This window comes from Parasteatoda tepidariorum, chromosome 7, assembly GCF_982258835.1.
Source record: "Parasteatoda tepidariorum strain Cologne lab strain chromosome 7, Ptep-v5.0, whole genome shotgun sequence".
Lineage (NCBI taxonomy): Eukaryota > Metazoa > Arthropoda > Arachnida > Araneae > Theridiidae > Parasteatoda > Parasteatoda tepidariorum.
Genome location: NC_141761.1, coordinates 51,283,594 through 51,297,745, shown reverse-complemented (window position 1 = coordinate 51,297,745; position 14,152 = coordinate 51,283,594). Strand labels below are relative to the sequence as shown.

The following is a 14,152-nucleotide window of genomic DNA, read 5'->3' as shown; positions in this document are numbered from 1 at the left end:
GAAAAAAACTATTTGAAAAATATAATGAGCTTGAAGAACGGGGAAGGAAATTATGCTTGTAATTAACAAAAATAAAGCCGAATGCCAGACAGAAAAAGAGAAACTTTGTCGATATTAAAAATCAACATTGAAGTAGAATTTGAAGGAGTTTCAGAATTTAAATACATAGAATCCATAAGGATGGAAGCTTGGTCCATCAAGACTGAAATTTATGTTAGACTTACTTCAGGAAATTGATGCTTTTTTTTCCGGCTGCAGAAGACATTGAGATCATTGGTCACGTACATATTAAAACTATAAAAATTAAAACAGAAATCAACGGAGAGAAATTTGAACTATTACAATATGAAGAAAAATTACTTTTAACATGCGAAAGAATGAGTCAGAAAAATTATCAGACCCGTAAAGGATGGTAATTGTTGGAAAATTCGAGCAAATTCAAAAATAGAACAGTTACTCATATCAAGATGTTGCAAGCATCATAAAAATCTAAACGGCTACTGTGGTTGCTCCACTTGATACGAATGTACGAACACAGAGGTACGAAAAAAATATCTCTTGGTTATCCCAGTAACAAGGATGAGAAGTATTAGAAGAAACAAATGGCAGGATGAAGCTTGTGTAGATCTTAAACTGATGCAAGTCACAAATTGTTAAAGGAGAGCTAATAATCGGAAAGATTAGAGGTTTGTTATGAGGGAGGCCAAGATCTTTTGTGAGTTTCATAGAGTAAGTAAGTTTATAAAAAGCACTTTGAGTAAGGAATTTATGATTTGGCCAGTAATAATTGGCTCATTAATTTTGCAACAGCCATGTAAGCGTTCTCCAATTTTACTTAAAAGTTTATCAGTTGTTGGAAGACTATCTATTTGTGGAATTGTTTTCCGCTGGAATACTTAACGTTGCGAAAAAGATTTGTTGGATTATATTGAGAAGAGGATTAAATGAAATATTAAATAAATTTTTAAATTAAAAGCCTATTTCGACATGACGATGACAAATGGAAGCATTTGTGAACTGATGCAGGTGGAAATTATATATCTAAATTGGGAAACAAATTTAAAGTGAAATTATACTTAATACTAACTGAAAAACTATTCTTCGTTAGGGTATAAAAAATTTAAATATAATTGTTTTACTATTACCCTCATCGATGAAACTTTCAAGGCAAAGGAGGCTGCAATTGCATCTTGAAAGAAATATGATCTAAGAATGGTTGAATATATTTCCTATTTATATTAAATCATGTAATTATTAAATCATGTAATTATTATTTCCTCCATCGCTCTATGATTAAATTAGAGCCGAAGAATCACTCAATATTTCTATATAAATTTAAAGTTAATATTTGTAACACATTTTACGTAGGCCGTTTGGTGACGCTGTTTGCAGTAACTCAGTAGAAATAAAATCTTGTAAATTTTCATTACGTAGTTCAATTTCAGTTGGACCTCCTGTGTTATTATAGACTCTTGGATTGTATTTAAACTGGAGATGATTAAGTTTTGTTTTATTTATTTTCAAGATTAGCTCACCAACTTATGTGATTGCACCTTGTTTTTCATCATTATTTTGATTAAAAGTCGATATGCTCCACAAAAATAAAAAAATAAAAACATTTTGTTAATGAAGTATACAATTCTTATAATTTTAGGTAAGAACATTTTGTTAATACGTTAGTTGTAAAGCAATTAACAATTACTTGCATTAGAAAACAAATCAAATGTACTTGAAATAAATCTATTACAAGTTTAATAGTTAATTCTCTAACAAATTATCGAATGTTACATTTTTTATTACATCATTTTTTATTATATTTTTTATACCTTCGTAACTTCAAACTTCTAGATCTCAAAGATTTTGAGCAGTAAAACAAAATGTAACGTATAGGCACTTAATCAGTGGTACTTAAATCAGTGGCGTTGGTATAGTAGCTCTTAAGTTAGCCACTAGTTTCTAGGCAGTCCGTAAGTAGGCAGTAAGTAAATAACATTTGTTATAACAGTTAGTAAATGATTGAAATTTTGTATTGTCATTCAGCACAAGAGGATTATTTAAAATTTAAGCTAGTAGAAAAATGCTCAAAATTTCATTTCAATAGAATGTCTTTATAAACAAAAAGACTCAAAAACAAGCTAAATAAATCGTTGTTAAAATTAGTGGTGTAAATCATTATGTATTTATAAAACTCATAATAGTAATAGCAAAATGAAGTACTCGTCATGCTTATTAAGTTGTGATCTGATTGAGTTATGATTTAATTTATGATAAAACCAAGTTGACTCAGAGTAGCTTAAAGCAATGGGATACCTGCAGGTGGCGCAGTATGGATATCTCAATCCCTATTGGTTGTTGAAACGTGGCATTTGTTTACGTTAGCAACTGTTCTTTCCATTCTATTTCGAGTAAGCCAAGCCCGTAAAGTATTAATTCTCTTAAGTAACACAATTCTGTCACAAAGATTTCTATTCGTTCCCCATATATTTCTTATTTAACACAAAGACAGACACGAAGCCGTGTAGAACATTACTAATTATGCAACGAAGTTGTCAGGTACACGAAACAAAAATATATCACGATCACAATAAAATACAAAAAAAATAATAAATTTAAGCTAAGTCAAAGAACATAGGCGGGAAGGAATTATATTTCAACAAATTCGAGGGGGGATACGGCGCTGTGTTTAATTAATTTCACGTTAATTATTAACATTCTGACTTAGAGGAGAAACTTAGTTCAACTTTATACGCCATTTTGCTTATAACTCTCAGCTGGCGCTGCCATCATAGGTCACATGTGTGGGTATGTAAGATCTTATCTTTCTTCTTGAAATGCAAGTACCCAATTGTATCCAAAATTTAATACAAATTCTCCTCGAGAGTTCATTGACCTTTTATAATGACCGCATATACTTCACCACCGTATGTTCATTTTCTCAATAAAGTACAAGGCACGTTGTTTTTGAAAGTATATACAATGTGTGCCAGGGCGTAAACTTCCGATGAATGTTAAAGTTGTGTTTTCTAATTTTCTTCCACCCTCTAAGGGGACGAAGAAAGAATCCCTCACGCAATTGGCGTTCTCCTCACGAACAACTACTCTCTACAAAAGTTAGTGAGTTAGATATTGATTTTCGTTTATGATTAAATCATATGCAAACAAGACACTTTAAATTTACTTTAACGATACTGTACTTTTTTTTCCATTTTGATAAATTATACTGCTACCACATGATTTAATATTTTTGGATCTATTAAATTTTTTACCTCATTATAACTGTTGAACTCATTGAACTGTTTTTATTAAAATCGGCTGAAATTATTTGATTTTTATTTACATGTCAACTACTAAATTTATGAACATGTTAAGTTTTCGTATTCTGTTTTGCACAAGTTTTGTAGACTTAACTACTTTGAATAATGACTTGGTACATTTTTTACTATAACTGTTGATTTCTGTTATTATATAAATCAGTAGGAATATAGTAAAATTAATTAGTAGGAATATAACTATTTTTCAAAAGAATTTCAGCGAACTTGAAAATAAAATCTGAAAACTCTGAGGTACTAATTAAATGTGTCAAAAAACGAACCTTTTTCGTTTTTTTAAAATTTTTTATAAGAAAACTTTCATTAGCCGAAGTATGTTCCAAACAAATATATTTTTATGTTCATAACTCTGAAAAAAGAAATTCCAAAATTTAGAGATACTAATTAAATGCGTCAAAAAATGTTCCAAACAAATATATTTTTATGTTTTATTTAAAAGATGAAGTTAAAAGTTAAATTTTTACACAATTAAAAAAAAATGATGCAAATATTTTTCGTCTGAGGAAGATTAATACCTGTATTAAATTAATATTATTAAGGACAAAGTGTGCAAAACAACAACTGAAAATTTTATGTGTATATTTTTAAAATATTATATACTAGCTGAATGTCTTTTCTCCGTATTGGGTGGAAATCGTCATCAATCAATAAATCAGCAACAAACAACAATACGACTGGAAGACTGCTCGCAACAGGAAGACAAATACCGTCACAATTAATAAAGCTCAAATACTTGTAATTCTTTTTATTTATTATTATTTGTCGCCCTTCCCGGTGGCTTTCGTTATTAGATTTCGCAAAACACGTTTTAGTAGTTCCATCAAAATGAAGAGTAATTCTATTCAGCATCATATGGTATAATGGTGTTGCTCGTGACCAACTGATGACATTTGAAATGTACCACAATGAAGTAACTTTCTTTCGTACATGTATCTTCGGGGGGCCCTTAAAATCTATTTCCACAGTATTTTTTTTATAAAAATGATGCAGTTTTAATAGTCTCCAAATTTACTCATGAAATGCTTTGTACCTGCATTATTATATTTGGTATCGATTAAAACGATACTGATAACCATAATACCAACAGTGCACATTAAGTGCGCAATTAAACATCATTGGTGTCAATAATACGGCAGTTTCTTACGTTTCTTCCAAATGAAACTTTACTATTTTTTCGTCAAAATTTTTCCAGTGCGTAACTTATATTATTATTTCAATTTATAACTATTACCAAAACTAAGCATTGTCGTCAATAAAAGCATGGCGACTTGTTACGCTTCTTTTAAACGAATTTGTACCATTACTCCATTAATATTTCTTTACAGTACAAAGCTTTTTTTAAAATTTGTAATTAGTTTCCATTGAGCCTTGGTGGTTCAGGCGACAGAGCATTTGCCACCTCATGAGGTGATCTGGGTTCGAATCCAAGTGATGGCTGGTCTTTCACTCCCGGCTCGCACTGACCACAGCGCTGTCGTAAATTATTCTTAATATTAGACGAATCATGGGTTAACCATTTTTTCCAGTGTAACAGTTTTCTCCTCAGTGTAACGCAAATACGGGTTAGCTCCTTAAAAAAGTCCTCCAAGAAGGGAAATTACTCCCAATACTGATCCAGAAGTTCCCTTGTCTTATGGATTGAGCTCAAAATTACAAGGCTACGGAGTTGAACATTGGTTGTCGTAAACTCAAAATTTGGGTCAGCAGTTTATCAACAGTCTTAAAATGCAAAATAACATTAGTTTCTGTTACCAAAATTTTTCTTACCAAAATCATTGGTGCCATAAATGATATGGCGATATTTCACTTATCTTCTAAACAGATTAGTAACATTTCTACATTAATTTTGTTTCTTATTAAACCGCTGAGTTTTTATTTCATTATTTTTTTTTTACTTTTCTATTAACAAAATTAATTAAGGATCATAGGCATCAATAACATTTTGGCAGTTTTTTACAATGATCTTTTACAATGTATTAAAAAATGTGTTTTTCATGGAGAATGGTCAAATTTGAGCTCTTTAAAGTTATTTTTATTTTCAGCTTGTTTCAAAACATCACTGGAGCTCCGAGTAAAATAATTTTTCTCACAATTGCGAAATTTGTTTACGCAAAGTTAATTCAAAAATTTTTTTATTATGTAAATTTAATATTTTAATGATATTCAGTTTCTTAATACTATACAGTTTTTTTTAATGATATTTAGTTTTTTAGTGTTTATAAATTATTTTTAACTCAATTAGTTACTTATAACTCAAGAAGAAGTGCCTGACTATGCCTATCTATGTGATTTAAATCAGATTAATCAGATACCTGTCAGCGACGTCACTAGTGGGTCGCACCTAATTGGTTTTGAATCGAACAAATGCCATTGTTTACCTACGGCCTTGCAGACATCCAATTGCATCTTCTTAAGCCTGGCATATCCAAATACTGCCGGTGAACCAAAAAACAGCAAACACCACCAATTGTTCCAAAAAATATGTTTATTCAGAGATAGAAATTTCTTATGCCCGATTTCGTAACTTAAAATATCATCTACTTTAACTAATTACCATATTTAAAGTTTACCCCAGAGTGATCAAAATCGCATGTTCGTACTCAAAAATAGGAAAATCCAAAGTTAATCAGGCGTACCTTTTTTTCACCTTAGGCGTACTGCACAGTTATGTTTAACCAAGAACTCATTTCTAGATAAAAAAGAAAATATTCGGGAAAGAAATAAAAAGATTGCCATCTATTAAACCATTTGCTCAAAAATTATATTTTTCTCACTTTTCTCATTTAAAAATATTTTTTTATTAAAATTACAACTACTTCTGTATGCTTTTTAACACAAAAAAAAAATCTATAGGCATCTTATCTTATTAAAAAAATAACATTTTAATAGTATTAGGTGTACCAACTAATCTCAGTATTACTCTGTATTCATACATCTCATTATTTTAATCACATTATATTATCAAACTTTTATTGTGTAACAACATATAGCCAAAACACCATTTTGATACATCTTACTTATTTAAAAGCAATGTTTTAAAATGAAAAAAAAATGTTTAAAGTCAATAAATGATAAAGTTATAAAGCCTTAATAATCATCAAACACATTGCACCAAGACTGATAAAACCAAAGGAATAAGTTCACTTACACCTGGGAAAATCATACTATTTAATTTTAGTAGTGCAATAAAAGTAAGGAAATCCATTTATTCTAACTTAAAAAACGCGGTCACTGGAGCTTTATACAAATGTGCTTTTGCTTTTTTTAAGAATATTCCTGATGTATTACATTAATCCTTATTTATTAACATTATTTACAAATTGAAAGAATCTTGATTTTTTTTTCTGTGGGAGAAAGTCAACTGCTTTAATTTCCGTGAGCACGCGAATCATTTTGGGTGGCTGACTTTTTCTGCAGATGTTCCCAACATCGCGTGAGAGCTTTAGCAAAAATATATCACGATACAGGGACTTTCACTTATTGTCTCTTCTTCCAAAAGAGACATTATTTTCTCAGTTGTTGCTGGCAATAGTTATAATTAAACAATCGATAACTTACAAATGTCTAGACTTAAAGATAGGATTCTATTAATTTTTGCTTTTGATTCTGTCATTGAATTACGAATGGAAAGTAGTTGAATCAATGCTCTTTACTGTCATTCGTCAATATTACGCCTTGCTACTAATTTACTGATTCGTGTTATTAATAAATTTTTTCCCTAACATTTTGCTTTTCCTACCTTGAATATTTTTTTACATTAACATTTCGTATATTAATATTTTATATGTTTGTACTTCTCCTAAATAATATTTTTCTACATAAATATTTTTCATTTTAATATTTTATATAAATGAACTTTATATTGAAGATAGTGCAGAAAATTTAGAATATTTGAAAATCTGAGTTAAGTTTGAGAAGGCTTATTCTATGATATGCCTTACAAGTGCACGAATGCTATCGACTGTCTATAAAGTTGTAATCAGCAAACAATTGAATAAAGAATCATTATAGCATATAATATATTTTTTTAATTGTTGGCAATGGTTGGCATTAGATTTTATAGTTGTGTTCCTATATTTAAATTATGAATGGAAAGTAGTTAAATTAATTTTCTTTACTGTCTCTCAAAATTATTAGAATATTTATATACTTTGCCACCATACTGCTTATATATTAATAACAAGTTTTCAATCTTTTGTTTTTATTTTTAGATCAATATTTTATGTAAATTGACTTAAATTTGAAGAATTTACTGAAAAACAGTGATTTTTCTTTTTGTAAAAAGATATTAGCAATACGTCCTCTTAAAACTATCCTTTCTGTATCCTTAAGAATACGAAAACAAAATATTTGAATAAATATGAAACATTTATTATGAAAAGTCTAAAAAACAATGCAAGCTCTAAAAAATAAGGAAAATCAGTATCTCTTCTATAATTTATAGGGATTAGACAGATATGTGTGCAAAATTATTACATGTAAACTTGCTATAAGAAATCGTTACTGTACACTCCTCTATCCTTTTTCTCAGTACTCTATTTTTAGAAACATATATGAGAAAAGCGTCGCATAATTTTGACCACGGTCAATCACGTAATTAATATTTGAGCTGTTTTTCGCTTTCGTAAATTCCACATCATATTAACAAAGACGATTTAAAGCAAAGATGCACTTGAATTTGCATTTTGCTGCCAATAGCCGCCAGTTCTTTTATCGGACTCCATGTTTGAATCCACGAACACTAACCTTCAACTAAGGACGTGTGCTGTTCCCAGTAAAAATTAAGCAGTATTTTAATATCATGATCCTCATTTTATTTATGTTTAATGATCAATTTATTTATTTTTAACTAGTTCTTATAATTTACCAGGATTAAATGTTAATATTTTATAAGTATAGTCAGTCTCTCACGAGATGAATGGCTGTCTGCTCTGTTTTCATTCATGGATTGACAAACTATAATAAAAAAGATAAATCTATCACAGGGTCTATTTTTATAACTTTATCAGTCGCATCAATTAATTTACCTCACGTAGAAGGAAATACAAAGTGCTAAACAATAAATCAATTTCAAGCCATCTATCTGAATGAGAGGATATTTCATTTATTTATTTTCTTAACATATTTTTTCCTTTGTTTTTTGTCTTACATGTAACTTATGTAAAAACCTATCACTTTTTGAGCAACTGTACAGTAAGATTATTGATTTAAAATTCAAGATATTTATAATTTAAATGTAATGCGTTTATTTCAAATCACCAAAAAATACATTTATACACGCACCTAAAAAAGGAAATTTTAACTGTCAATGGATGATGCATTGAATTAAAATTGATACTATTATAAATGAGTTGAGGTTCATTTATTGAGATGCATCTAAATAAAATTGATTTTTTATAAGTAGAAAATAGTGCTTTTTTCTCCACAAAATTTAATTGTTTGATTTGCTTAAACTATACACCGAAAAAACGATATGAATAATTTCAATCATTTTTTTTAAATCCTTTGTGATTAGTTATAAAAATAAAAATTTTTTGAAAAATAAAAACTAAATATGTTTTTAAAATATATTGAATAAAACTCATTTCGTTTGGATATTGTAGTGTTTGATTAGCTAATTTAATGTTTTTCTTTTCGTATAACTGTAGCTGATTCCTAAAGCAGTCTTAAATATTATCCAAATAATATTAATAACACACTTTTTTACACAGGTGAAACTAGAATAAATAAATTAGAATTAGAGTAATATAGTAACAATGGAAATTAGAATTAGAATTAGTTAAATTATTCACTACTCTGAAACAGCGGATTGAACAGTAAACTTTGATATGACGATATTGGATACTTTCATCCAATTCTGATTCAAGAAATCGACCAGTTCAATTTCCGGTTATCAACTGACAATGCAGTGTAAAAAATTTCCGATACTATGTTTGACTCGCAAAGAATGTCTCCGAAAATCTCAACGAACTTCATTTAATTCCATGTTTCCGAAATTGAGTTAATATGGAAATATGATAGTTGTTGTTGCTGATCTCGGAATCGTCTAGCAGCGCTAGACAACTCCCATGAATCCGAACACCTCCAAAAAGTTCATAACAAGACTGAAGTCTCGCAGGACCTCATCTTTACCGAACCCCAAACAAGTCATAATATGCGTAGGGGAGGCCATGTCTGTTGAGCACCAATGACATTCAGGATAAGTTTTTTGGCCCCGGTTGAAAGTAAGGGATCTAGTGTGGGCACTCAAGAAGCGTGAAAAGGCAGTTTGATGGGCTTTCGGTCTAAGATTGAAAGATTCTCCCGGTTTTTTTACAAAATACCAAGAGTGGTTGGGAGGAGTTCTTATGGTCTTGTTTAATTTAATTTTTGCCAGGGAAGAAATTTCACTAAAGGTAAGCTTCCCACAATGATCAGTGTCTTCTTCGGCAGCGGATTTGACCAGGAAGTCAGCCCTCTCATTCCCATCAACCCCAACATGTGAGGGAATCCACTGAAAGTGTATAGAATGGTCGTGCGATGCAGTATCAATGTCAGTAGTAGCCGGATTAATGTGAGGAGAATTTGAGCAGCTTCAATTGACCCGAAAGTCTAGGGCACCAGAAGGAGAAGACTGACTTAGCTCTGAGTACCTGCAGACTTTAGCTGAGCATGGAAATATGGTTAATATGGATAAACTAAAGTTAATATGGAAAAAATCTCAATATTAGAAAATCAAAATGTTTGTGAAATTTAACTGAGACTTTTTGTGCAGTAGGAGTGTGTTGTATTTACACATCTATAATTTTATTATGGTAAATCTTTCCTTTTGTATTTTTGACAGATGGTGCTGCTTCAGGATCCCACAGCCGGTGATCCTGTTGATATACTCCGTGCCAAAAGAGCCCAAGAAAAGAAATATGTTTTTGACTGGGCATTTGACGAAGATTCGACTCAAGTATGTCTAAGGAATTCTAATTTTTCTAATGAATGATTATCATACATTGATAATTAATTGTTTATTGCTTTGAAACAAACTCTAGGTACCAGTGCTTCTAGATTTTACTTTACACCATGGTTTTATCAATTCAGTTTGAATTAAATAATATATTTTAGTTTAAATGTAGCGTAAGATTTACAGGTTTTCTGTCTAAGGTTAATTACAATATTATGCTTAAAACTCATTAACAAGGCCTACTCCGTAAGAAACATACGGTGTCAAGCAGGCAGTTGAGTTATTTGCAGAAAACTGTAAAATTTAATCCGTAAATTCGTAGCCAAAGGTTTTTTTATCATGCAAAAACAAGTTTTTTCCTTAAAGATTTCGAAAAAAATCCGTGATTAGACTGCTTTTAACGTAACAAAACAGTTTTTAGAACAAAAATCAATCAGTTGTCTCAACAGACTTCTGCCACATGAAAACAGATTTTTTCTATGAAAGCAAATCAGTACTTGTACAAGTTGTAAATATTTTATGTCTGTAAAATTTGTATCGATCAGTCAGCGATGGGATTTGAACCTGGGTCACTTCATGGGAGGGGTGTATGGTCTGTCCGCTGAGCCACTGTGATTCAAGTGTTTTAATTTAAAGAAATTGTGATTGACGAAATTTCTTTTCAATTAAATATCAATTTGACAATAAAGTCGAATCGCAGTTTTATTTATACGATGTTTAAAACCATAAAGTAATTGCTATAAAGTAAGTACAAGAATAGAAAGAATCGTAAAATAATTAGAGAAAAGGCAAAGTTATAATACGGAAAACTCAACGGGAGCTCTAAATTGCAGGTCAAAAACTAGAATTTCAACTGACGGTTTTAATGTGTTTGTGATTAGGGTGAAAAACGGAGAAAAACAGTTTTATCAACAGAACTTTAAACCGTTAAATGTACAGAGAAATAGAGAAAAAACAACGGATATGTTTTAGAGGATACTTATTTTCAATTCAAAAGAAGTAGTAGTATGTTAATTGCTTGTTTGTTAATTGTCTTCTACCACCTGTGAGAAGTCTTTGTTATTCTTCCATCATCTCTACTCAAAATATGTATTCATTCCTTAATCTGTTAATTAAAGTCAGTGAGTAACTCAATATTTTTTTCACAATATCATCTGCTCAAATTATTTATTTAATATAGTCCTAGGCGAATATTTTTTTTTTTACTTCAGCTTCCAACTTTTCGATAATTATTTGCTCAATTTATATAAATCAGGTTAAGAATAAGTAAAAAATGTCATATAGGCATATGCATATTTAATTTTGGTATAAACAATACTTTTATCACTCTGAATGATTAAAAGAATTTATCAGTAGCATTAATGAATATTAATCTGAAGAGAAATAAAAAATGAAAATGAAAAATCAAAAGTTAATAAATAAGAAAGACAATTAGATCCATTTAAACGTAATAAATTTAAAAAAGGACTTCTTGATGAAAATGTGGTAAACATATATTATTTCTCCTAAGTTCCTTTGTAACTAGAACCTAACTGGAACTAAAATATACTTCCCTTGAAGTGGGGGTGGGGCAAGGACACTTCCACGAGTCGATGACCAAACGACATTGTTCTTGATTTCCTAAAATAGGGGTGGAGTCAAAATGTCACGGAAAGTAAAGAGAAAGTCTATTTTACAAGCTGCGCTGAATTTCTTGATACTTGTACAAAATACATTTTTTCCTCTTTTAATTTATACGTCGAGAAAGTTAAGGAATAAATTCCTTTTTAATTAAAAATGCATTTTTTCTCTGTTCCCCCAATATTTAATCAAATCTCGTATATTTTTGTAAATAGCTGCATGGAAAAATAATTTCTGGAAAAATTATCGTTCTTGTATGGTAAGGACATTTCGAGTGACCAAAACCATAATTCTGGTAATAAAATTAAAATATGAGATATTTTCATTTGGTAATTTTTCTGTTACTATGATAATGGCTTACCGGAAATTCTACTTTTCACAATTATAGTTTTTATTACTCCACATTTAGTAAAAATACACGACTAAAAAGTTAAATTAAAAGTTTATTATTTTCATAAATAATTTTTGCACATTTATTATCAAACAGCATTGTAATAAAACCATATTTTTTAATTTTACTGAAAGGCATAAGCAAAGCGCTTCGGAAAAATTTACCGTGCTTTTTGATGTTTTCATACAGTCGTTCTGGTAGTTTTGCCTATACTTTCTTCTCACTGTGGGAGTTAAGCAAGACCTTTAATTTACTATTTATTTTTCTTTATTTTAACCAAAATAATGCGAACTAATAATTTTGTTAAAAATTTGATAACAATAACTATATAATTATTATTTTTAAGAAAGAGCGGAAATTAAAATTTAATTTTTAGCAATTTCTTTTTTTATTTTATTTCTTTTGTTCGATTTTATTAAATTTTTTTTTTAAATAAAATTATCTTGGCTATGCATTCGTTTCTGAGCTAACAGTCAGTGGTTTCTTTTTTGTTTATATCATTTTTTAAATTCAGAAATGCATAAATCTAAAAACACGACTTGTTTCTTATTGCACAAAACTTTAAAAATTAGATAATTAGAATTATCTTTTAGCAGTTACTTCTGACAGTTAATTTTTAGCTGATAATTTTTAATCTTCAGCTGACTAAGTTTTGTAAAATTTACTGATTCTCGAACTTTTGTTTGATTTTTTTACAGCAATCTAGCTATCCCATAATTGTTTTTATCTAGTTCAATGATATATCTTATTGATATATAAGAATTTTCTAATAACTTTTATCAGAAATACTTAGCAGGTACATTCATAAATAAAAAGCATTAGAATAGATATTCAAAGTGGAAATTTTATTTAGTCTAAATCGCTATTTATTAAAAAATAAATAAAATAAATGTAGATTTTGTTGGTTGAAATATTGGTAAATAATTTCCAACCAAATACTAGCTTTAACAAGTAATGTTACAAAAATTATGTAAGTAATGTAACAAAAAGTTCACTTTTTGGTCATATTATTTAACACTTAATTTATATTAGGCAAATATATGCTTTGTTTATCGATAATGTCTAAACTTTATTTTAAATTTAAAAAAAATCTTCTTCCACCAGCATGACAGCCTAGTATAGGCCAGAGCCGTCCCAACTATTGGGCACCATCTGGCTCGATCAGACACTAGGTTTCTCCATTTATTTATTCCATGGTTTTAAGATCTTTTTCCACAAAATCAATCCATTTCGTGTTTGGTCTTCCCCTTTTCCGGTTGCCTGTAAACTTCCCAAAAGTCAGCTTCTTAACTGGGTCAACATCATCCTTTCTATAGATGTGACCCAGCCATCTTATTCCATAGAATTTAATAACTGAAATTATGTTTGGTTGCTTAAATTTTCTGTATAATTCATAATTGTACTGAATCCACCAAACACTTTTTATTTCACAGCTCCGAAGATGGCTCTGAGTATTTTTCCTTCAAATATTGGTAATTTATTTCCTCAGTTTTGTTTAAAGGCCATCATTCACTGCCACAAAGTAATGCGATCTAACTGGACTATTACATAAATTAATTTTAGTTTTAATGGAAATAAACTTCAATTTCAGTTGGTTTCTCATTCCAAGATAACATTAATTAGATATCGTTTTCCTGTTTTTAATTTCTATTTTGATATCATTATTAACTGTAACAATTGTCCCTAGGTATTTGAACTAACAGCAACCTTCAAATGTATAATCATTAGTTCACGAGAGGCAAAACCTCAAAATTTCGATTGCTGATTACCATAAATTTGATCTTATCCTGATGGTTAAACCAAATGTTTAAGCAGATGCCTCAGCTTGTTAAAAGCCTCTGAGACAGCCTGTTTCGTAAGTCCTAATAAATCAATATC

The 14,152-nt window shown here is 29.7% G+C and overlaps 1 protein-coding gene across 1 annotated transcript in view; it reads left to right on the top strand.

Moving 5' to 3' along the window:
• LOC107450648 (kinesin-like protein KIF19) overlaps window positions 1-14,152 on the top strand; it is a 78,155-nt gene that overhangs the window by 22,133 nt on the left and 41,870 nt on the right. Inside the window, exon 3 of the mRNA XM_087167831.1 lies at window positions 10,153-10,266. Within this exon, the coding sequence (XP_087023957.1) occupies window positions 10,153-10,266 (114 nt within the window). The remainder of the gene's footprint in view (window positions 1-10,152; window positions 10,267-14,152) is intronic.